Source organism: Mytilus trossulus, chromosome 14 (assembly GCF_036588685.1).
Source record: "Mytilus trossulus isolate FHL-02 chromosome 14, PNRI_Mtr1.1.1.hap1, whole genome shotgun sequence".
NCBI lineage: Eukaryota > Metazoa > Mollusca > Bivalvia > Mytilida > Mytilidae > Mytilus > Mytilus trossulus.
The window spans coordinates 53,367,334-53,394,423 of record NC_086386.1 but is presented as its reverse complement, the minus strand read 5'-3'; the positions used below and the strand labels follow the sequence as shown (position 1 = coordinate 53,394,423).

Here is a 27,090-nt window from a genome sequence, read left to right as displayed (position 1 = left end):
CCGGATTTGTAATCACATAAGCAACACGACGGGTGCCACATGTGGAGCAGGATCTGCTTACCCTTCCGGGGCATCTGAGATCACCCCTAGTTTTTGGAGGGGTGTGTGTTGTTTATTCTTTAGTTTTCTATGTTGTGTCATGTGTACTATTGTTTTTCTGTTTGTCTTTTTCTTTTTTAGCCATGGCGTTGTCAGTTTGTTTTAGATTAATGAGTTTAACTATCCCTTTGGTATCTTTCGTCCCTCTTTTATAATTTTACGCTGAGATAACTATGTGTTGTAGTAATTTCAGATTTACGTATCTTAATGGAAGTCTTATAGTCTAGTTGACCTATGATAAATTTCATTAGACGAAGTTATAATTTAACTTGTATATTTACGTATCTAACATGTATGTCGTTTATATACAAAATTTGTCTAGGTGACAATATAATATTACAAAAAAAGTTGCCCCTATTCTATCACACGTTTTACATGTATAAGAAGAAAAGATAATGTATAATTGATACATTGTCAGTTCATTTTCGATCGATTGTTTGGCCTAACTGATATTCATGCGTCATCCACTGTTTGGTGCAATCACGCTTGATAGTAAAACAAGGTCATATAGATATAAATAAGTATCTTACGTAAATTGACATACAAGAATAACAAATGATTTACAGAGCAACGAAAAAACTCCATACCATACAGTTACTAAAGAACAAAGCATGAACCCCTTAATCTGTCACTATGACAAGTTTCATGCTTTTACCATAAAGTGATCAATTATTCTGGTATCCGCTGGACTGCTATGTCATGTATGTGTTGTAGTAATTTCAGATTTACGTTTCTAAATGGAAGTCATAACTTTTTATTTGAACATTTACGTACTATCTTAATAAAAGTCTTCTAGTCTAGTAGAATTATGATTAATTTTATTAAACTAAGTTATAAATTATATTTGTGCATTTACGTATCTTCATGAAAGTCTAGAAGACTTATGATTGATCTCATTAGACTAAGTTATAATTTTTATTTGTGCATTTACGTATCTTAATGAAAGTCTTATAGTCTAGTAGACTTATGATTAATTTTATCAGACTTAGTTATAATTTAACTTGTGTATTTACGTATCTAACATGCATGTCGTTGTTATATAAGATTTATCTAGGTGAGAATATAATATTACAAGAAAAGTTGCCCCTATTCTATCACACGTTTTACATGTATAAGAAGAAAAGATATTGTATAATTGATACATTGTCAGTTCATTTTCGATCGATTGTTTGGCCTAACTGATATTCATGCTTCATCCACTGTTTTTTGTGCAATCATGCTTGATAGTAAAATAAGGTTATATAAATATAAATAAGTATCTTACGTAAATTGACATACAAGAATAACAAATGATCGTACAGAGCAACGAAAAAACTCCATACAATACAGTTACTAAAGGACAAAGCTTCCTGAATGAGAACACATAGGCCAAAAATGCAGAACGTAAATAAAACTGTCGATTTTAAAATTATTTAATAGATGAAATGATTAAATGAAATACATGTAATGATTTTCTTTCTCTTAATGTGTAACAACAAAAAGGAAAGACGCACACAAATAAACATGAACCATGTTACTTTCACACACATAAAGACTCTCTCACAGGTATACATTTAGTAGAAGACAAGTATAAAACCATGAACTCGAATCAACTTGTCCATTTGATTTTTGTTAAGTGTTTTGAGATGTTTTCTAGGACTATGAATTCGAATTAATGATTTTCGCAATGTTCATTTTGAGACATATTCGGGAAATTTGTTTTTACTGTCATCACTTATATCAAAGAATGTAAAATTACAAAGAGATGGTGTTCCCTTTTGTAAAAAGGGCACAAAAAAATAGTGTAAAAAATCATCAATTAATATACAAATTAATTAATAAAAAAAGCCAGAACAAACGCTCAATTTTATCGTTTTAAAATGAGTTATCTTGTTGATAATGTCAGGAGTTTCCTATACATGGACAGATAAACAAAGTTAAGTAGGAATTTAAGTAGGATATTGCGTCACAATTACATAATCTGTTTTATATGTATGCAGCACGTTATTTGAATATCTAATATGTTGATCAATGGAATTAATCTCTTGAATTCCAGTTCCTGGTTGCTCCTTTTGGTCTCGTTCTGTTCCAAAGCCAAATTTGATAATCTGTTCCTAGACAAGTGTTCATAAACAATTTCATTCCATCTTGTGATATTTCAAGGCACTTTTTTGTCAGCACATGGTATAGTGTATTATCCTAAATAGAAGACACATAATTAGTTAGACCTTAAGTAAAGCAAACATTCATTATCCTATTTAGAAGAGAAATAAAATTAGATAGACCTTAAGTAAAACAAACATTATGTTAAGAGTATTGGGATTCTGAACATCACAGTGTATTTTGTGATTACATATACTTTAATATGAAATTGGTGGTGACACATAAACAAGAGATAATTAAGAATGGTCTGAAATGAAACTTTTAAAGCGATTAACAAACTTGCTATTTTTTTATACAAAGTGCGTCCATGCCACAAAAAAAGTGATTTGCAGAACGCTTCTGTTCCAAAATAGAAACTGTAATATTTCTGTGCTGACAGACAAGGTAACTTTGATATCTCTCATACCACACATACTTGTTTTATCAAGGATTTTATTATAAAAGATAGTAAATTCAGAAAACGTTAGTGTTGTCGCCTTTGGCCAACAAAAAGTACCGTCTTCCCTTCTAGAAGCTAGGGTCATTGTATTATTGATTTTAAAAATACACGATAATAAAGAGAAAAGAGATTACGACGACTGTTAACGTACATTAGTTGACAAACAAAATGGGTAAAACAGAAATATCAAAATTTAAGATTATACCTCTCTAAACTCCCATGCCTGGTTACCCCCCATCTGGTGACACGATTGAACTTGTATGACAGGGTTACCACTGTAATCAAAACACCCATAGTCACGTCGTATTTCTTTGGCTGTAGTCATATACCATAGCTAAAGAATGGAGGAAATAAAATCTTAATAACTATGAAAATATTTTGCGGTCTTCAGAATGTTGTTATATAATTTATCATGTTTGTTTCTGATCTATAGAAAAACAACACAACAGATAAAGAAATCAAAACATTAGGGAATGCATGCATTTTTAGAAGCTTTGCAGACCTCTTTCACACACAGAATGGTTATATTGCTGACGACTTTTTTTTTAATTTATTAATATTTCAAATTAAACAAAATTATCATAGATGCTATTGCTTTGTCAGAAAAGCGTAATGCTAAGAACATTGAATTATTATTTTTCGGTTCGATTTACTCAAGAATGTCAAGAGATAAGAAATGAATTTATTGAAGACAACCATCCATAGTTCTAATGACGTTTATATAAGCAAAGATTTGCAAACGTGATCCAAACAAATACAGTAAAGTTACCTCCGAAATGCATGACTACATGCTAAACAGTTTCTAAGAGAAAAAAACATAATAATTTACGATTGAAAAATGGTATGACAGAGAGCGCACAACGAAACTAATCGAAGTTTGGACTTCCAGAAATACGGATTTAAATCTTCTTTTTTTTTTTGGCGCTTCACACTCCAACTAGCGGGAAGGATGATGGAAAAGTATTCTTTATTTTGTTTTGGTAAAAACTGCTGTTGGACAGTCCTTTTTTTTTCTTCTTGATGCATATTTTCCTGCACTGTTAGTATTGAATGTCCAATTAATAACATAGCCCCCTTTTCTAACCAATTACAAAAGCTTATTATTTTGTTTCATAATGAAAATTCCGAACAAACGCAAACTGCATCTGTATGTTACAATGTATGATTAAACACCAGTATCCCCAAAAGTGATATCTGCAAAATTTACAATAATGTCCAACCAACGCAAATATTGAAGTCAAATATCGTCAAAATCCGTAATCTATTACAGATATGAAAATAAGTATTTAGATAAATTGTGCAATGCTGTTTTATTATAAGTCAGCATTATACACTTATGTTTCAAAAAATATGTTCAGATGGGCATTTAAAACAATTTAGTCAGGTCAGTTGATCGTTCGAATAATATAAAAATCCAATAAATTCGTATAATTATACTATTTACTGAAATCACTTTAAGCAATAAATAAAATAAAATTTTATAAGGCAAAAATCAGGTAATGTTACAAAAATAATAATGTTTAGAATCAATGACAAAAACATTACTACCAATCTTACATCTTGTGTTACTGAACAGTTTGCCATTGAAAGAGGCTTCCCTGTTTGTCCATAATCACAATTGCCTGCTAGGCAGTAAGGTCGAGTCTTTGCTTTTATCTGAAAATATATCATTACATAAATTTTCTAACAACGATTCCTCTTATAACATTTTGCAACTATTTCAGCTATCAAGCTAACTATTGTCTTCAAATATTTCCTTTGTACAGTTTTATTAACAGTTTTAAGGTGTTTTTTCAAAGATAAATCATCTGCTTGTAAAATGCGTGGTTCAAATTTTAACTCTTTCTTTGCACATGAACGTATGTTATCATTTGCTGCTTTTGCTGAGAGAATATGTGTTGCACAGGTTATATATACCAGTAACTTTCATAAATATGTAGTTTTGTTTATGTATGTGACCTTGTACTTGTTCCCAAATATGATGTATATGTTTTATCTTATAAAGACATAACTTCGGGATGTTACCAGCATATATACACATGGTAACGGTGATTTTTTTTATTCTCAGGGTCCTCAATAGAGGAGGAGTACAGAATTTAAGTATAAGTTTAAACTCTTTTTTTGGGGGGCATATATACATATGCATGCTGAAAATGTGCTTCACAGCTCTATCTTTGACCTTTGAATAAAATTATAGTGCACATCAATATTCTTTTCTAAGATATATCTCTACACGAAACTGCATAGTAAAAGTGGCACAGTTTTAGCAGTTAAATATAGGAAATTGCATTGTCTATTTTCTCAAAAATGCAACCTTTAGTAAATATGAATAGTATGGTAAGAAACAATTGTTATACTAGTAGTTATTCTAAAGATTGCACCGCAGAACATAGTATAATTGTATTTCCTTCTGAATATTTTCGGGAACTTTCAGAATTATATGTTTCAAACATTCAAGACAGGTAAGGGCCTAAATACTGATCTGTAATGAAGTAAGTTTTGCATGCAATGTATATGTGTGAACCAATAAACTTCATAAATCATAAATACCAGGCTTAAAATTTTGAACATCAGGCGCGAGTTTCGTTTACAAAGGACATTGTATCAGTGACGTTGGAATTAAAACATTAAAAAGCCAAACACAATCATGCAAAAAAATAGCAGAGAAGCAGTTCATTAAAAGGCAATACATATGAACATCTTTAAAATCTATCAATATATGTCTATTTCTTTATTAACCGTAATGGACTTAATATCAAGACTTTGATAAGAAAAATCTTAATTATATTTGTGTTGTGGCTTATTTAATTTTGTTTTGTAATCATTGGGTTTCTATCATTATGTATAGCCGATTACGATTCACCTTTGATGTAAACACAATTTTGAAGATACTGGCAAACGGCACACATCAATTCATTGAGTAACATTGTATGTTTATTTATATGATATAGGTATTTGCTTCTTCGAGTAAAATGGCATAGTTGATGTCTTATATCTATGAGTATGTTATATTGAACCCTACATTCTGAAATGAGTTTCAGAATCGACATTTGTATATACTATACCTGTCCATATGCCAATGATTCACCTGGTACCCACATTTCAGGATAAACATTTTTGAGGAACCACTCAAAACTCTGGCATTTCAATTTCTTCCGTAATTCAATTCTTGAAGTTATATTACCGTAATCTCCCTGCAATATAGGAGTAAATGTAAGCAATGTTCGGCAACCGTTTGGCCGTACAAACCTATAATACCGCCTTGTACCTTTCCTAGCCAATGGGACATAGTGTCACTAGTGACAGTGCGAGATGTCACTTTGTTTTTGTCAACTGCAGATTTTTGGAAAAGAGTAAGTAAAACTTAAGTTTAGGAAGTTCGCTAGTACGACCAATGATATATATGTATCATTTGCGCATCATCGAAAGCCAGCTTTGTCCAAAAGATTTGTAACTTTACTTTAAGTTAATTTAGGTAATATATGAGTAACCTTACTCTAAACTAAGCTAGATGAACATAAAATTCAAAATGTGTCATTCGAATGATTTACTCAAACAGTACAGATATTAATGCGGGTGCACATAATAAATGCCCATTGTATGCTCTCCATCAGGAATATGTCGACAGACAGAATGAAAAAGAATCAAACTATAAGATGCCAACGTAATGTGGAGTTGAAATAAAGTCTTGCAAGTGTAATATATTACCAGATTATGACCTATTCGGTCATAATAGTATTCTTTATAATCATCAAGCCACACTTCACATAAACGAACATTATTTTTCAACAGCACATTAACATTTGATCTCCATTTGTAAGGGGAACGTTTCCTGAATATATGTCCGACATGAGAACATGGTGTTGTTTCTAAAGTACCACCACACATCCATATCTACAATTAACACACAACATGATATTACAACAGGTGGTTTTTAATAAATATATATATTTTCGAGAATCATTTGCCAATTATGTGACAATAAAAAAAACGGTCAATGCAATGTAAGGCAAGAGAAATGTGCTTTCTTAGAGGCATGATTTTTTTATAAGTTGTTAGTGGCTTTGAACTAGCTGTCAGATAACTGCGAGTACTCTCAGATCTGGTCATTGTGTCTTTTTGTGTCGGGATGTATAAGTACCCGGCCACGTCTTTTCAACTGATTTTTATAGTTCGTTCTTATGTTGTACTTTTATACCACTGTCCCAGGTTAGGGGATGGTTGGGATCCTGCTAGAATGTTTAACCCCATCACATTATTTATGTATGTGCCTGTCCCTAGTCAGGAGCCTGTAATTCAGTGATTGTCGTTTGTTTATGTGTTACATATTTGTTTTTCTTTCATGTTTTTACATAAATAATAAGGCCGTTAGTTTTCTCGTTTGAATTGTTTTACATTGTCTTATCGGGGTCTTTTATAGCTGACTATGCGGTATGGGCTTTGTTCGTTGTTAAAGGCCGTACGGTGACCTATAGTTGTTAATGTTTGTGTCATTTTGGTCTTTTGTGAATAGTTGTCTCATTGGCAATCATACCACATCTTCTTTTTTATATTTTGTCTTGATGCCTGTTTTATTACTTATTTCTATAGTGATTATGATTATAAAGCAATGTTGACTGATGTACCCTGACGTTAGTGACGTTTCAATGAAAAAAAATCAATATTCTTAAAAGACATTAAAATTAGTGTAAATGCAAAGCTAACTACTAGTATATATATAATGCGAAACATACTCTAAATGATATTTCTAGATTTTCACCTCCCCATATATCCATTCCGTCATCATATGTTCCAATGTATGTAAAGTAAGCATGACTGATGGCAAATAATCCGCCAGCCATAGTTGGTGATCTACAATATGAGAATTCTTTTTGTATAAGCCAGATAATTCAGATATATTTCAAAATTAAAAACATATGACATAATTGTTTTCTTTATTAACTAGTGGCTCACATATTCCATCGGATAATTTCATTTTTATAAAGTTTTTATGAAATTTAACTACTCAAACGTTTGATTGTATGTCAACTTTTGAAACTAAGCCATACATTCATACAATATTTCTTCATGATTAATACGTAGATAGCAAAACAAAAGAAACATTCAGTTTTCATAAGAAAATATTTAACATAATAATGAGTTCATCAAGGCTTTTGTGAATTTAATTACCTAACTGGTGTATGGTCTTCGTAATTTCTTCGTTTCCGTTCTTCTTCGGGTATACCATGCCACGTAAAAACCATATTCCAATCAAATCCCCCGACATTAGTAGATTTTGAATCTTGGAACTGGAAGCCAAAAGTGTCATCGTTTATAACATCTATCACAGGTGTAACAACAGTGGTCCAGTTTTTGGCTATTCTATCTAACATTGGTTCCATCCAGCCTAAAATGATAATGCTATTTTAAATTGACTGTTGAATCCCCTTCCGTTTCATGAATGTGACCTTCCGAATTACACTATTTACCGGATTTGTTATCACATAAGCAACACGATGGGTGGCACATGAGGAGCAGGATCTGCTTACCCTTCCGGAGCACCTGATATTACCTTTAGTTTTTGGTGGGGTTCGTGTTGTTTATTCTTTAGTTTTCTATGTTGTGTCATGTGTACAATTGTTTGTCTTTTTCATTTCTAGCCATAGCGTTGTCAGTGTATTTTCGATTTATGAGTTTGACTGTCCCTTTGGTATCTTTCGTCCCTCTTTTGTATACCGGTGTAAGTAAAAAATCGATTTATAGAAAACAAATCCGGGTTATAAACTGAAACCGAGGGAAACACATCAAATCGGGATGTACTTAGGTACTTTTGATGTTGAATTGCCTATATAGCTACATCTACGGATATGAACGTACATAACTTATAATGCCTAGGTAACAAATAAAATTGCGGATTTAACGGAATATGTCACTCCAGTATACTATTTATTCTAGTATATACATAGTCTATAAACAATTTACCTTCAGCACATTCAATGTGAGAATCTAGAAAAACCAACACAGTGCCTGTTGCTGCTCTATATCCACGCAACCTCGCTCTGATCAGACCTTCTCTATTTAATGCTCTTACAACTTTTACTTTTGGAAAGTCCTCTAGATATTTTTCTAATGGTTCCGCTAAGTGAGCTGAAATTCGATTAATATTACAAATATCTGACACATATGGGTTTACTGTACACATTTTCAATGTAGAATAACACTTTAGGCAGCAACCATTTGATTCTCGGGGGGGGGGGGGGGGGCTATGTTTTTTTTTCTGTGCAAACTTTCATTTTCGCCTTCGGCGAAGAACAATCTATTTTTTTAGCGACAAACCGTAAACAATTTTTTTCTTTCAATTTTAGCATTACATATAGTGGCAGCTAAGGGTGACACAAACAATTTTTTTTTCTCAGGGTCAAAATCAAATTTTATGTTTCACCAAAACCTGGAAACAAACTTTTTTCCAAAAAAAAATATAGCCCCCCACCTAAAATCAAATGGTTGCTGCCTTACACTCTTAAAATCGTATCTGTAATGTTCAATTAAGAAAGTGTGTATAAATATTAGTCAGTCTGTTTTGTTCTTTGTTCGTAGGCGTAGTTGATGAATATTGTTTTACTCCAGTGTGTTATTTTTTTTTTTCGTATACAAACAAGCTAAGGCTCCATGTTGAAGGCCGTACATTTTGTACATTGACCTATAATGGTTAACTTTAATTTTTAAATTGTTATTTGCATGGAGAGCTAACTCATTGGTACTCACACCACATCTTACATGTTGTTGATCTGGATATTGAAATGACAAGGCACTTGCAATTTTGTATATCATAAACAATATCTTGTACCATATTTGATACATCATAATGATATGGTGTCAGTCCCAGGTTCCAGGCTTTACGTCAAGTCACGTTACAGTGCAGTGTGGCATACATGTTTATATATTTTTTTGCATTTTGTTATATCTGTATCAATAACTAGAACAATCTGTCCTTGATTTGTCTAGTTAACTGCAGTGTCTGCATAAAAATACTGTCATACTTTGCAAAAAATCATTAAATTTATCCTTTACACATCTGGTGGAGGATAATTGGTACCGTAAATCTTTTTACACAAATCACGTTTAGTCAGACTCCTCGTGACAGGTATTTGTGATTATTTCCATTTTGAACTTTAAAAACAACCGTTATTCAAAGTGGTTTTCTTGTTTTATTTTAATTTGGTTCGTCTTATTTTTTCATGAATGTATGCAAATACAGTCATCATGAATTGTGATCATTGTAGATATACAGTTCTAAGTAAAAATTTACTTACGCATGTCAGAGCAGTCGTCTGCCAGTATTACTTCTCTGAGCAGATGCTTTGGAGTTTTATTGATAATACTGTGGACGGATCGTAGTAGCACAGACCAAGCCTCGTTATGAAATGTAACAATAACACTAACATCGGGTAAGTTCTCAGGATATTTGATAAGTTTGCACCTAAAATTAATATTATATGTTAGTCTTAAAATGACTGTACTCAGGATAAACACATTAGGCATATTTCACAGTTTGTTTGATATGCGCGTGTCGACCGTGAAAAAGAGGCCACTTAAGGTAAGAGAGATCGATAATTATTCAAAAATCAGCTTAGTGTTTTAATCGGATTATATCGTTACGGAAATATCATCTTCGAAATTATCAAAATTAGTGTTTGTCAAACTGCTCTTGTATATCCAATGAAATGTACAGAATGTGCGTTTACAAAATTATTGCCTCCTCCGTCATTTTAATTTTTTTTAATTCCGAAAGTTCATATGAACGTTGGAGACAGATTAAAACAAAGGGTATTTATGATACATTACTTTTCATCTCTAGGGTCTTGTAAAGTTCTGTCTAATGATATACGGTTACTGAGATATTCGTTGAATGCATTGTTTTTCCATCCAGTTTTATAATCCCTCTTTTGTTCTTCAGATAACGAATCTTTACTAATATTGACTGGTTGTCCATTTTCTCCTGCAACAAAAATAATCATTATATTACTAAATGTCTCATAGTCTTCTCGTTTGGATGGGTTAACAATAGACTAAGTCAGTGTTGGGCCCTTTATATCTTGTAGTTTGGTGCGAGCAAAAGCTCCGTGTTGAATTGGAGACTTTACAATAATCTATAATGGTTTACTTTTACAAATTTTGACTTGGATAGAGAGTTGTCTCATTGGCATTCATATCCCATCTTCGTATATATCTATTATGGTTATGGCCCGTTTTCTATATCTAGATTATAGAGATATTTGTCGTATCACACTGCACGGAGTGAGATACAAAAAAGTAATACGAAAATGTATAAATTTGATGGGCTCATACATTTTCGTAATGATTAAATTAAAACGGAAAGTCCCTTAAAAATATAAAGATTAAAAGCTAAAAAAAATAAAAACAAATGGAATACAACTGGCATGGAATTATCTTGACTTGGTACAGGCCTTTATACACGTAGCTCTCTATGGGATATAAAACAAAGCTCTGTGTCGAAGGTCGTACATGGAACTACAATGTATACTAGTTTACTTTTTTGGAGTTTTTTCACATTGAAACTTGGATGGAGCGTTCTCTTAATTAGCACTCAAACAATATCTTCTAATTTCTTGTATCTTAGGCAGAAAACGGTGGATTAAACCTGGTTATATAGTTAGCTAAACCTCTCACTTGTATGACAGTTGTGAAAACAATCCACGATACAACAACAGGTGATGCCTATGACAAGGAATTATGCAAATGTCAAAGATACAATGTAGAGATTGTCAACACACGAGACCACTGAAAGACACATACAAATGTGTATAGTATGATGTATTCCCAACGGGACTTTAAATTAGTATTTCGAAGGAAGAGTTTATTATGTATGGTTGTGTGTGTGTCAATGGGCTGATGAGCCAATCTTGAATAGAAACTATGCTTGTATCCATAAATTGGTGCCAACATACTGCCCCCAATGAAAAAAAATAGTTTCGTCTTATTGTAAATGTAGATTTATATTTTAGAAGAACGGAAATTTAGAAGAAGAAGAAAATAAAATAAAGAAAAAGAAAATTGTGATAATTCTAATTTTGCACTTCAGGGATTAACATATAGATTCACATTAACATAAAATTTCTTTTTTTTTTTTTTTAGGTACTTAATCCTCTTTGCAAATTTACTTAGTTCATTGCAAATATTGATCGTAGTTAAATCTAAACTTCATAACCTTCATTTCTGTTATCTTATGGTGGATTAAACCTAGGTTTATAGCACTTCATCAGTGGCGGATCCAGAAATTTTCATAAGTGGGGGCCCACCGACTGACCTAAGAGGGGGCCCGCTCCAGTCACGCTTTTGTGATTCCCTATATAAGCAACCATTTTTTTTCCCTGCCCCCCCCCCCCCCCCCCCCCCCCCGTAAATCCGCCTATGTTCATATATACATGTAGCAAGTGCAAAATAATAATTGGGTTTTCAGCATATTGATATCGGAAACTATCAGTATTCATTTTACCTAATCCTTCCTTCACAAGTACGTCAAATTTTGGAAGGTCCTTCAATGGGGGTTTTATTTGTAATTTTTCATCTTTTTTATTTCCTTCATGTTTTTTTTCATCTAAATTCACATTTTGTTCCTGAATAATATCAATTTGTTGATCAACAGCTGGTTCCTTTATTTTGTCGTGTATTGGAAAATTAGGAGATTCCGGATTTTTATCATGGTCGTCTGGTGGTTCTAAAGGTTTTACATGGTCACGTGGCGGTATATTTTCATTGATGACTTGTCTCAATTTGACATCATAGACATCCATACTTTCTGTATCAGCGTCATTTGGTCCTGTCATATCTTCAACCATAAATATTGAATACCAGAGAAATCCGACTAAAAGTAATAGGAATATTGGTGCTGATAATTTCCGCCGGAGCAGTCGTACTAAGTTCATTATTCTGGCCCTAAAACAGATACAAATATCATGGATTATTAACATGAAATAAAGTAAATTATTTATTTTATAATTTTTTTTCATAATGTTATGTTTGTGGGATATTCATTTTACGTTTATATTGTTATGTAAACATTTGGTATCATGGTACAATAATTGTAAAATATAATATTTTAACGATTCTTTTCATTCATGTATTTTAAGTGCAGTTAATAAATAATCGTCCTTGTAATCATTTAGTGTTAAAATATTTAAATATTGACATGTCTTTTGAATGTGCTGTTTTGGTCTCGATGAAGTTTTGTATCAATTGTACGTGTCTTATATTCAAGGAACATTGTAGATGGATGTGAGGCGGAGGTTGGTTCTAAATTAAAATCTTTAGATTGTTTTAATAACTGTAGAGAATTAATGTAGTTTATATTATAATGCTTTTTTCAAAAAGATAAAATAATAGATGGTTCAACTTTTAAAAAAAAAATTAAAAAAAATACATTTTGTAGTTGAATTTGAATTGAATAGCATATTATACTAACGTATTTGAATCTGTTTCATATTCAAAAGAAGTATTTTTACATGAACAATATGCTTGTATAAAATTGAGATTGGAAATGGGGAATGTGTCAAAGAGACAACAACCCGACCATATAAAAAAAACCAGCAGAAGGTCATCAACAGGTCTTCAATGTAGCGAGAAATTCACGCACGCGGAGGCGTCCTTCAGCTGGCCCCTAAACAAATATATATAGGAATAATAATTAAAAATCTAACTGTCTTCTAGCTTTTCGTTTGAATGGTTTTACGCTAGTCATTCTTGGGGCTCATTAAAGCGTGATGTTCTGTGTGAGCCAAAGCTCTATATGTTGAAGGCCGTACTTTGACTTATAATAGTTAACTTTTACAAATGTTGACTTCGATGGAGAGTTTTCTCATTGGCACTCATACCACATCTTCTTGAACCAATAATGGTTATGGCCTGATTTCTGTTTCAAGTATTTAGAGATATTTCTCGTATCACCATGCACGGTGTGTGATACAAAAATAGTGATACCAAAAAGCATCAATATGATGGGCTAATCCAGCATCATGAGGCGGTATACTGTCATTTCTTCTTCTTCTTCCGAATACGGGAGTAGACTCCTAGTTAGGAGTGTAAAACTTCCCGGAACTTGTGTGCTATGTACATATGGACTTAATTTAAAAATAATATGACAAAGAAAAATCGTTATCAATAACAAATATACATTATGTTCAGTGGCTTTAAAGTTTAATAAGTTGCTTTGGATCCTTCAAGTGTTAGAGTGGATATGCCACTTTTGAAGGATTCCAGGGTGTCAGACATACCTATTGCTTCAGGTAGTGAGTTCCAGTCCGAAATAGTGCGAGGATAAAATGAAAATTTATAGAAATCTTTATTTGTGGATATTTGCCTAAATTTATGTTCCCCCTAGTGCGTCTATCAGAAATTGTTAAGTTGTCCTTAGGAACTTCAACTAACCCCCAATTTATTTTATACAGCATAGTTAATCTAGCCTTTTTCCTTCTTAATTCTAAATTGTCCCATTCCAATGATTTTATTAAATTTGAAACTGCTCCAGGTGATCTGTCTTTATAATCATTGAGGACAAACCTGGCTGCCTTACGCTGTACCTGCTCAACCTGAGTGATGTGTTGTTTTTTGTACGGACCCCAGACAGGGGAAGAGTATTCGACGACCGGACGGACAAGTGATGTGTACGTAAGGTTGTTAACCTTACGTGTGCAGTTTTTTAAGTTCCTACGAAGAAAACCTAAGGTTTTATTTGCCTTACAAGTAATATTGTTAATATGCGTTCCCCAATCAAGATCATGACTTATAGTTACGCCTAAATATTTACTGTCTTTTACTGCTTCTAAAATATGATTATGTAATATATAATCAAAAGTGGAAGGTTTACTTTTTTTAGAAATATGAATTACATAACACTTCTCAGGATTAAAATTCATTTGCCAATCCTCTTCCCATTTTACTAAACTAGACAAATCTTTTTGAAGTAATTGTGCATCAGAACTATTATTTACATTTCTATATAATAAACAGTCATCTGCAAAAGGTCTTGCATTGCAAGTTACATGTTCGGGTAGGTCATTTATAAAGAGTAAAAATAATGTTGGGCCTAAAACTGTTCCCTGAGGGACACCAGAATCAACTGCTAATTTTGAAGATTTTACACTGTTTAGTAGTACTTGCTGCTGCCTGTCAGCTAAAAAGTCATTTATCCCATTTCATGGGCTATTCTTCTGTTGGTCGTTTATAACTCTCAAAGGTTAAAAGGCAAATTTAAACGGAAAGTCCATTAAAAACTATAAAGACTAAAAAAAATGAATGATTATACTCAAAACCATAAAGTTTTAATTGTTTTGCAGCTATATATAAAAAAAAGAAGTTGTTTTACATCAATCAATAGTACGTAACATTAAAATTATCTAATTTTATAAACTACAAAACTATATCCTTTACATCGGTACCCATTTTCTTTTTGTACGCTGTATTTATTTGCACCTGTTGTAACCTGATGTTCAGTGCTTGTCGATTGTCGATTTGGTTCCAACGTACAATGTACTAGTGTTTCTTATTTCTCGATTTCTATATCAAGATTAGACCGTTGGTTTTTCCGTTTGAATTGTTTTACACTAGTCATATAGGGCCCGGGCCTTTATAGCTTACTGATCAATATGAATCAAAACACCCTGTTAAAGAACGTACTTTGACCTATATGGCTATAATGGTTTATTTTTATTTATTGAGACTTGTATGGCACTCATATAATATTATAGGGTTATTGCATGAATATTGGGGAATATTGTCTCGAGTAGAATCTTATATTGCACGAGCTTGCGAGTGCAATATATGTTCTACGAGGGACAATATTCCCCAATATTCATGCAATAACCCTTTTATTGTATAGCAATATAATATTTGAAAGTAAAAATTGGTTTATACTAAGATTTGGCTTTGATGACGTCATGCATTTTGACGATTTATTGCACTAGTGCAATATTAAAATTTATTGCACGCTAACTTTTGGTTACTTTCTGTGGGAAATATTATATTGCTATACAATAAAACGTCTTATTACATTTATATATAGGCCGTAGTGATAGTCCGACAGCTCAATAGTCCGACGGTTCGATGGTCCGACAGCTCGATGGTCCGACGGTTCGATAGTCCGACGGTTCGATAGTCCGACATATCATACCGGATATGATATAGATAGGTTACACTACAGACCTAAAAATGGTCCCTTAATCATTAAACTAAAACTTTTAGGAAATCCATTGAAGAATTAAAAAGTTATTTTAGTTTTAATATATCGACACATATACGGGCCCAGGTCGTTGGTGTATCCCGATATGGACTTCTTAGCCCCTAAGAAAGACCGTATACAATAAAGATCGACCTGTTTTGGAAGAGAAAGTCGCTTAATTACACCACATTCGCCAATTAGTTGAAGCGTTAAATAAAGAAAGATGCTTATTAAACACAGGGTACATTTTATATTTCAAAAACATTTACAGCTATAGGTATATTCGACGTTCCGAATCCTCTAGTCCTATTAAATAAACCTTCGTAGGTATATATCGTCTTTATTCGACGTTTTTAATCGGATCTTTTTACTATCAATTCTGAACGGGCTCCATTCTGAACCACGAGACTTTTGATTGTTAAAAAAAATAAATCCGATAAGACAGCTGTGAACGGATCCAGTGACGAGAAGACGGACCTTAGGACGAACGAACAAACTTATATTAAGCCTTCTGTGTCTTAACACAAAACCGGAAGTTAGATTTCTACTTCTAATTGAAGAAATCATCTTACTATAAGCACAATGGCACAAATCGACAATTCTACCAAAATAGCTTCCTGCGGGAGCTTATAAAAGCTCCTACATTTGAGGGAAATTCATTGTTTATTAATCAATATTATTAGTACCATCCAAATTTAGCTTAGCTATAAATGTTTCAGTATAAACCTGTGCGAGACGTATTGATTATGATCATTCTATTTGGTTAAAGTTGATTGATGTATATGCAGGTGCTTACCCTTCCGGAGCACATAGGATCACTCCGGTTTTTGGCGGCGTTCTAGTTTCTTAAGTCTTCAGTTTTCATATTTCTATGTTTTGCTTTGTGTACTATTGTTTGTCTATTTGTCTGGGTTTTTTTTTTGTAGCCATGGCGTTGTCAGTTTATTTTTGACTTATTAGTTTGAATGTCCCTCTGGTATCCTTCGCCTCTCTTTTATGAATTGCTATTTCATTTTTATGATTGTTTTTTCTGTATGATACGACACCTAAGTTAAATTACACATTTTGTCGGACTAAAAAATAATTTCTTTGTATATTCTTGTGATTCCTTACTTACTCAGTTGTTATTCATTAATATTGCTTACTAATTATCAAGGTTTACGCTTCATATTAAAATAAGACAATGTGTTTGTGATTGCCAACGACACAACTCTCCATACAAGACCACATGTCGTTAAAGTAAGCAATTATAGCTAGGTTACTGTATGATCTTCAACTTGGAGAATCGGATAACACTATAAAGCAATTGGGGGCTTCATAAAGGGCCCCTAAATTACCAGTATGACCAGTATAAAACAATTCAGATGAGACAACCAATAAAAGAAAAACAAGCGTGAATATACAGCAACAAACAAAAACCACAGCCGGGTTAAAAAATTTTCTGGATCCAAGATTCCCTTAGACAGTGGTGGTATACAGCACGATAAAAATCAGTTGAAAACGACCAAAAATCAGTTAAAAACGACCACAAATCATCAAATTGATATAGGCCAAATAAACATTTAACAATTATAATTATATTAAATAATTTGATAACAATTACACAATAAAACATACAGTACCATGAGTCCGTTTCCTGGTGTAAGTGGTATAGCGTTATCGCAAATATTTCTTTTGTTCTTTGCATTTTTGTTGGGTTTTTTTTTTTTGGGGGGGGGGGGGGGGGGGGGGTAACGGCATTTAGTTCTTGTATTTGCATTAGAAGAAGAATGTGTTACTAATCCGTTTGTGCTTTTTTTTGCATTTGTTGGTGATGTATTTCATTAATCAAATATTTTCATGCAAAACACTATAATCAAATTTGGAATGATATACTAGTATCTTTGAAAAATATCACAAATTGTCAGCAAAAATTCAGTAGTTTTCATAACTAAATAGTTTTATCAAAAAGTTCACTTTTAAAATTACACAATGTTTAAAGAAAATACAACAATGTGTCAAAACTGAACCACTCCATAGCACACTGCGTTCCAGTATTGGTCTAAATTTCTCGTTCCATTATTATATTCCTCTTTCAATCTCATCATCCGTGCTTCTAGACTTCGCCATTTGCTTTTTCTTTTCGTGTAAGTAGTCTGTAGTGTAACCTATTTAAATCATATCCGGTGTGATATGTCGGACTATCGAACCGTCGGACTATAGAACCGTCGGACTATCGAACTGTCGGATTATCGAACCGTCGGACTATTGAACCGTCGGACTATCGAACCGTCGGACTGTCGAGCGGTCCCCCATATATACATATCTACTAAATTTCAAGGATCTAGATCTCGATGTACTGTTTACATCTTATTCTTATTACGTGAGATTAGCGTCAGTTATATAGTATATGCATTCTGATCTGATAATCCCTAGAGCTTGGTAATCCCTTATAACTTTGTAACAATAAAGTATTGCATGTTTGCATAACTAGAAGACAAAAACTAATATAACAACGTCAGATAACTAATCCGTATTATCTTGAGACATAATTTAAAATGATTTTAATACCCTTTTCTGGTTATCTCTACATTTCATCACATTAATGAGAACGAACGCAGCAAAATCGGTATTTTAGATTACTGCACTTGACTTACACTTGCAACTCCCGTTAGCGCCCTGTGTCGCATAGGGCGCGAAGCCATTTCGTGTTTCTGTAATTTTTAAGTTTTTACAAGGATAGGTTGTTGGCCTATTGCTCAATCCCCAACCTGGAGAACCAGAGAATCTTTAACTCAATGCGTCTTTCCTATATAGATCCATTGCCGATTAAGGCTGACGAGTCAAATAATCTACCCGGAATTTTATATCAGAGTTTTCTTCTCCTATATGCCTTCCAAGTCTGGCGACTTTCATCTAGCCGGCTATTTACCCATAGCTGGGTACTGCACTTGACTACTGAATCAAAAACCATTGTGTTTGTTAAAAAGACGGGTGACACATGTGGACCTGTTTTCTGTGTTATGTTTTGTATTCTATCGTCTATCGTTATGTCCTTTTTCATATTTTCCAATGACATTGTTAGTTTTATTTCGCTTATACATGTATGCTTGAAGATTCATTTGGGTATTGTTTGCCTCTGTGTTATTCTAAATAATTATACTTTTAAATGCATAACTATAATTCCTGTTAAATGATTCAACATTGTATGATAGCTTAAACTTCGACACACTGGTTCCCTACTTGGATAGACCGATGCCCTACTTCGATAAACCTATGTTCTACTTCGATAAACCGTCTTCCTACTTCAACAAACCTATGTCCTACTTCGATAAACCGATGTCCTACTTCGATAAACCAATTTCCTATTTCGAAGAATCGATGTCCAACTTCGAAAAAACGATTTCCTACTTTCGACAAACCGATGTCCAACTTCAACAAACCAATCATGTTTGTAATTTTTCCAAATCTAAGCATTATTTTTTCTTTCTTTTGAAATTAGTATACAGCTTTTCATTTATAGATATTTATCTAAATATTCACAAACTCCTCTCTGGATTTCAAAACTTTAGTATTATTTAAAATTGATAATATTCTAAAACTTAAACAACTTTGCACAAGTATAGCCCCCAATTTTAGAGTTGGGTATAATATTTTCCACTGGACGTTAAGCAAACAGCTTATGTATAACCATCGATATAAAAGCGTGTACACTGTATGTTATCCTTGGTGGCATGGAATACGGAAGATTCATTTATTTAGTGCTATGTGTATACAATTTTTTTCGCTTAAACCTACGCTGTAACAAAAATTGTCTTGGGCATTGTTAAAAACAATAACACTTTTAGATATTTTGATTAAATGCAGTTAAAAGTTTTTTGTAACATCCCAATTTGTCATAATAAATTTAACTTGAGTCGAAATTATGAAATAAAAATAGATATGTCGTATAACTGTAATTTTACACTGATGGAAACATTCAAAATTGAAGTCCCAGAAGGTTTATAAAACAAAACTGAAATAAAAAATGCGGATTATTCCCTACTTTAAGTTTTAAACAGCAGAGTTAACATGTACTGTATATTATTGATATTAAGGCATTGTCACTAGATATTAAGCTTAATACCAATAAAACGTTTTAAATAGTTTTTTTATTCCATTAAGTCAAGGGAATTTTCGTTTTGAACTCAAGCCTTCCTTTTTACACGCCGACACAATGAATTATTACAAAGCAGAGACTCATTCTAACGGGTATATCATGTATCATAAAAAATGTGAAATTAGATTTGATTTTTTTTACGTATAAACGTCCATGCATTAAGTGGCGAATCCAGGAGGGAAATTGGGCGTACGCCTCCCCATTTTTAAGAGATAAAATAATTATATGGTCCTATTTTCTTGATTGGTTTGAATGCAATCGTCTCTTTTTCAAAAATCCTGGATCTGACCCTAGTATTGGTAGCTCATATATTTGTATTTCTTTTAAACTGAGTTTTAATATGCGTTTTGTTGTGTGTTTGCTTATTCCGCTTCGACTAGATGTAAAGGAAGAGGGTTGAGATCTCAAATAACATGTTTAATCCAGCATGTTTGTGTTCGTCCCTAGTTAGGAACCTGTACCCTTTGTTGATCGTGGTTTTTGTTTATTTGTATGTTTCAGAGTATAGTGTGGTCTTTTTTGCTGAAATAGTAAACATTATTGTTTAAGGGCCAGCTGACGACTGCCTCCTGTTGCGTGGTTTTCTCCCTGCGTTGAAAACTATTTAGCAGCCTTGTGCTGTTTTCTGTTCTTCGGTCGTTTTTTTTTTCTTAGGCACTTCTACTATCCTATTCTCAATAATTATATCTTGTATATGTAATATATACGTGTTTCTCGTTTCTCGTTTTGTTTATATAGATTAGACCGTTGGTTTTCCCGTTTGAATGATTTTACACTAGTAATTTTGGGGCCCTTTATAGCTTGTTGTTCGGTGTGAGCCAAGGCTCCGTGTTGAAGGCCGTACTTTAATCTATAATGGTTTACTTTTTAAATTGTTATTTGGATGGAGAGTTGTCTCATTGGCACTCACACCACATCTTCCTATATCTATAAACTGGAGATTTTACTCTCCAAAGACGGTGTAACAGTGTCGAAAAGAAAAACGAATCATCTCGGCACCAGACTCGATCCTAACTGTGAATTTTCATAATAGAACTTTTGGATTAGTATATATGCGAGAGCAAAAAGGGTAGACTGTAGAAATAGAATATGGTTACCCCTTATATACTTTCGTTTGTTTAGAATAATGAGATGTAAAAATACACAGCAACATATTCGATCAGAAAAAAATTGATTTATCGTGTAGAAAGAATGCAATGGCCGCTCCTGTGCATAAAAGACCCATGGCTAAATCTCTCTGAGGGTTCTTATTGGAATTTTGATCGACGGCATTGTTGTCCCTGTCCAGCATATTAACATAATTTCCCAGTGATAATCCAAACGCCAGGCATGGGAGAAGACTTTATAAGTTTGAATAACTTGTGTATCATCCCTTTTGCACATTTACGCAAATAAAATATGTTTAAACTAACGCCAGACACTTAACCCGGTGCATTTATTGTTTTTTTCACGTCCTGAACATGCATGACATGTTTTCATTGGATTTAAAGCAATCATCATCAATGGATTAATTTAATTAATCAATCAATCAATCCGTATATCAATCAATCAATCAATCAATCAATCAATTCTCTATAATGTTCATGTAATATTTGACACTCGCGATTACGTTTTTTTCTTTTGCTGAGTGTCCCCGATATAGTTCGAAAAGGTAAATTAAATTATTCTTCCACTCCTTTCAATATTCAATAGCTAAAAATAACAAATATTTTCCTCGGATGAAATGAAATAGGTCAAGACAAGACAGTGTAATTTCAAGATGCCTAAACTCAGCCATTGCAATCCATTTCAATGATATCTGCAATGTGCACAGGAAATTGAAATCTGTTTATACATAACGGATTTTTTAAATTGAAGATCAACAGGACGTGCCAATGAATACTCAAGCTGTTGCTATATGTTGCTACGTTTATTAGACGAATGTTAGATATTGTTCTTGTGACAGATCGATGTACTCATCAATGTACTATCTTAATTGAATAAAAACCGACTAATCGACATTATCGTATATTTGGATTATCTCAATTATCTCAAATACCCAAATAAGGTATGGTATGATTGCCAATTTGAGACATCACTTCACTAGAGACCACATGACGTAGATTTTTTACAACTTTAGACCACCATACGGTCTTCAACAATGAGCACAATCCTTCCCAGATGCAGATCCAGGATTTTGAAAAAAAGGAGGACCGACAAACTACACAACATTTGGAGAGAAACATGTAAAATGTCTTATCAACCATAAATAAAGTTTAGATACTACTTAGTAATTTCCAGCGGCAAATATTGCATGTATGTTCAAGACGAGAACAAATCAACTATAATTACAATGTTATAGAGGTCGTCTAGGATAAAGGGGAATCGGTTATATTTATTTCTTGATAACTTAAGGTCAATGGAAAACTTAATTGAAAAATAGCATTTTAAAATTTAGGATGGTTTAATCGCTTCATTGTCACACAAAATTATAATTATTGGTTCAGCTTTAAACTTGTAATATTAAAATAAAAGAAGATGTGATATATAAAAAATCTGCTTAAATCTGTGTAGGGAACACTCATTGAACTTCAAGGGATGTTTTTTTTTTGCTTTTTTTTTTTATCTCAGTCAAAAATTTAAATTTTATTTAGTTTTTCAAAGCTATCATTTAACTTATTTTGTTCAAAATTTAACACTCTCAGGTATGGGAAAATCTGGAGGCTCGCGGGTATAAGATTTTCAGAAAAAAATTAAACATTTTTTAAGCATGTTAAGTAGTTGTTCCTTTATCATATGATACAAAAATCATTCCAAAAAATCAATCCGTGTAGGCACCAGGTGACTTTTTGAATGTAAATATCACTGAAAAAACTCCTAATTATCTCCCTTTGGTGCAAAAATGCAATCTTTTGGCATTAACATTGAAATGTGTTTTTTAACTCATTGGTGACCTTTATTTTTTATTGTTTTCGAATAACCTGTACATAAACTACATACATGTACTTGCGATTTCTGTAATTTAGTTCTTTTTTAATTTCGATATTACCGCTATTTCTCCTATTAGTTCAACAGGAAAACAGGACATTAACAAAAATGTATGCCTCTTTCGAAGGCAGATTGTGAGCATAAATGAACGGTGACCCAATTTTACTATTAAGTACAAGCTAAAGTTCATTTATAGAAAAGTATAGCGAAATCCTTTATTAAATAAAACAAAATGATTTAGACCAGCGAGCCCACTTAAAATGTGACTTTTTTTCATAAGCAGTTTAAATTCAAGCTTTAGAGTACGTGAGCTAGTTGTGAACATTTTTACTTTTGTAATACTTCTGAATTTATATAATGAAAAAAAACAAGCCGAAGCATTGGAGACCGTTTCATTTTTTTTTAAAAAGAGGATAATTAAAACCTGTCACCAAAAATAAAAGACATTACAAGCAAATCACATAAACCAACAACTTCTCCGTCAATAAAGAAAAAGTACAAAATAAGACAATCAACAGCGAACAATATATGTTTCGAAAAACCAGACTTGATACAGACAAACATATGTATACATGTGTTACACTTAACTAATGTGACTACTATAATGTTATCTTCATTTGGCCATTTTTAATTTGCCGGCCATGTTTGATTTTTTAAGGTTATTATTTTGTTGTTGACTCAAACGGACGTCTTGAACTTTCGTTCCGTTCGATAAACAATTTAAATAAGGGAGCAATCATTTAACTTCACAAAGAATGGACAAGGGGGTGGATGGATGGGGGTATGTTTTCAGTTCCCCCAATTTGCCAAATAAAAATAATCTGGTCAAGCATAGGACACAACCATGTTCTGAATCCAGATTTTCCCATACCTTAGAGTGTTAAATTTTGAACAAAAAAATTTAATTGATAACGTTGAAAAACTAAATAAAATTAAAATTTCTGACTGAGACAAAAAACAAAACAATCCCTTGAAGTTCAATGAGTGTTCCCTAAGTACCAATTGTGAAATACAAATCATGTACGTAACAAGATCGTTATTTAACGTCCATCACCACGTTTTTTATGTTATTTCGAATAGACAGAAAAAATATTACAGTCATTTCTTATAATTTAATTCTAAATTCCATTTGAAACCGTAGAAAACCATGAAAAAATGTTGATGACGTTACTGATACATGACTAAATTATGTCTATGGGCTCATAACAAAATAACGTCAGCAAATCAAAAGACGCGTTACATCAAAAATTATATTATACTTTTATCATTTTTAACCTGGCATAACACTTGACCGACATGCTAAGTGAAACTGTAATGTGCTAGTTAAGTAGGAAATGGTCTGACGAAGGTCGAGCCCATCAGGCTTATATGTAAAATCGCATGTTTGTCGGAGAAGCAGCAAAAAAGAAGCTTAAAGTCTTTGTTCTGACAAGGAAGGGAGAACGTAGAAAGAAAGAGGAATACTAATTAGTAATTACCAGCGGCAAATATTTCTTGTATGTTCAAGACGAGAACAAATCAAACATAATTACAATGTTATTAATTTGGCTTTTTAACTATTTTGATCTGAGCGTCACTGATGAGTCTTATGTAGACGAAACGCGCGTCTGGCGTATAAAATTATAATCCTGGTACTTTTGATAACTATTATAGAGGTGGTCTAGAATAAAGGGGGGATCGGTTATATTTATTTCTTGATAACTTAAGGTAAATGGAAAACTTAATAGAAAAATAGCATTTTAAAACTAAGGTTCGTTTAATCGCTTCATTGTCACAAAAAAAATGATAATTATTGGTTCAGCTTTAAACTTGTAATATTAAAATAAACGAAGATGTGATACCAAAAGTCTGCTTTAATCTGTTCGTTTGTTCTATAACATTATAGTATTCAGTGACTTTTGAAGACTAGAGGTGTCGTATCGTATAAAAACTTAATTTGAAATAAAAAAATATTAGGCCACAACTTTACATTTTATTTCTTAAGTGTTTATAAAACCTTAGGGTCAAAAAGGTCCTACATAGTATATGCGTTTTTCCTCTATTTATATAATATGAAAAAGAATTATAATCCAACAAAACTAAATAAACTACGTTTTCTTACCTGATCAATGTTGAAAGATGAATACGCAGGATGATAATATTTTAGATAATCAATTTCATTGTCCATTTTTCAAATGAACAGCTGTTTCGTCATATATTCTCTTCATTGTCAAACTGCTTGATTCGATGCATACATTGATTTTCACTAGTTATTTATCGCACATGACACGTGGGACTTAGATTACGTTTTTACACCCTCAATCCGAATTTTATGCTTTTATGTCAATGTATTCCCATTGAGATAAGTTGTATTTTACTGTTCATGTTTAAAATTTACGATTTTTCTTCTTTTTGATAAAAGTGTAAATAGAAGGAAATACAAAAAAGGACTTTGGCATTATGTAATGCGGATATTTTTCTTCGAGTGATATATGTACTAAGATTTAATTTTTGATTGAATGATTGGTGTTTAACGCCTCGTTTTAGCACAAATGTTCTATTCCGTCGTTGTCAGTTTAAATTGATGAAGAAAGCCGGGGTGAACGGAGAGAACCAACAACCTTCGGTAGCTAAACTGATACACCTAGTCAATTAAGTAGTTATCAAAGGTACCAGGATTATAATTTAGTACGTCAGACGCGCGTTTCGTCTACATAAGACTCATCAGTGACGCTCATATCAAAATATTTATCAAGCCAAACAAGTACAAAGCCAATTAAGATTGCTTTGAGTCGAGGGCATCTGCAACCTGCAGGATTCGATCAGCACGTGTTGACAGGCTAGGGATGCAGAAGTTCGAATACTTACACTTGAAAACCGATTCCCCGTTTAAAATTTTAAAACAATTACGCACAATAAATGTACTAAAAGAGGGACGAAAGATACCAAAGGGACAGTCAAACTCGTAAATCTAAAACAAACTGACAACGCCATGGCTAAAAATGAAAAAGACAAACAGAAAAACAAAAGTACACATGACACAACATAGAAAACTAAAGAATAAACAACACGAACCCCACCAAAAACTAGGGGTGATCTCAGGTGCTCCGGAAGGGAAAGCAGATCCTGTTCCACATGCGGCACCCGTCGTGTTGCTTATGTGATTACAAATCCGGTAAATAGTCTAATTCGGTAGGTCAAATTCATGAAAGGGAAGGGGATTGTAGTTACGACGTAAGGAACATATCCGATATCATTTGTGAAACGGTTATTCCATAACGGTCAACCAACTCGTGATGGCGTCCGTAAAATTTACGAAGGGATGATTTCAACTTCACCATTTGGAACTCTTGGTTTAATAGCTTCCTTGTGGGCAGTAACCCTCTATCAAGAAAATCATGATAGGAAATGCAAGCATACGGGGTTTATACCTCAGACCACTTTCGAGTTCATCCGTCACCGGAAGAAACTCGTCAATTATACGCGCCTTTATCATCGTCATTTGTGCGTTTAGGGGCGTCGTCACTTCCTTCCAATTTTGAGCGAGTGGTTGGAAAACTATAATTCTATATTGTACGAATTATTCGGCAAATTGAATTCTCAAAATTGACAATCAACACTGCTGTCATTAGGGAAATGTCAGTACCTACAGAGCAACCATTATTTCTAGTTTATCCTGCACAAAGACGATCACTAAGACGCTTGATGAACGTAAATAGTGCAGGGATACAGGCGAGCCCCTCTATCTGGTAAATGACGTCATAAAGGCGTGTATAATTGACGAGTTTTTGCCGGTGACGGATGAACTCGAAAGTGGTCTGAGGTATATACCCCGTATGCAGGTGCTGCTGGAATGTTGCTACTTAAAAATGGAAAGTTCACAATTGGAAAGCTGAAATCATCTCTTTTGTCGTAAAGTTTTGTCTTCAACCGACCCTCATTGTCAATTTTTAGATGTAAGTCAAGATATGACTAAGATTGGACATGTTTATTTCTGTGTGTTTCTGCTACGAAACTAAAGTATTTATTATGAGTACTACAGTGTGTCAAACCACACAAGACCACAACTAATGACGAATATAAATGTAGTTCCTTGTTATGTGTAATGTGTTT

The 27,090-nt window shown here is 33.1% G+C and overlaps 1 protein-coding gene across 1 annotated transcript; it reads right to left on the bottom strand.

The window, feature by feature from the left end:
* Positions 1-1,495: 1,495 nt before the first annotated feature.
* Positions 1,496-25,201, bottom strand: LOC134696109 (polypeptide N-acetylgalactosaminyltransferase 5-like). Its single transcript, XM_063557711.1, has 12 exons — positions 25,100-25,201; positions 12,177-12,616; positions 10,505-10,658; positions 9,973-10,139; positions 8,642-8,806; positions 7,850-8,066; positions 7,414-7,531; positions 6,389-6,574; positions 5,746-5,874; positions 4,238-4,336; positions 2,886-3,014; positions 1,496-2,277 (listed from the first exon to the last, which is right to left on the bottom strand). The coding sequence occupies exons 2-12, from the start codon at positions 12,604-12,606 to the stop codon at positions 2,116-2,118; spliced, it is 1,956 nt and encodes a 651-aa protein (XP_063413781.1). The 5' UTR covers positions 12,607-12,616; positions 25,100-25,201; the 3' UTR covers positions 1,496-2,115.
* Positions 25,202-27,090: the final 1,889 nt, after the last annotated feature.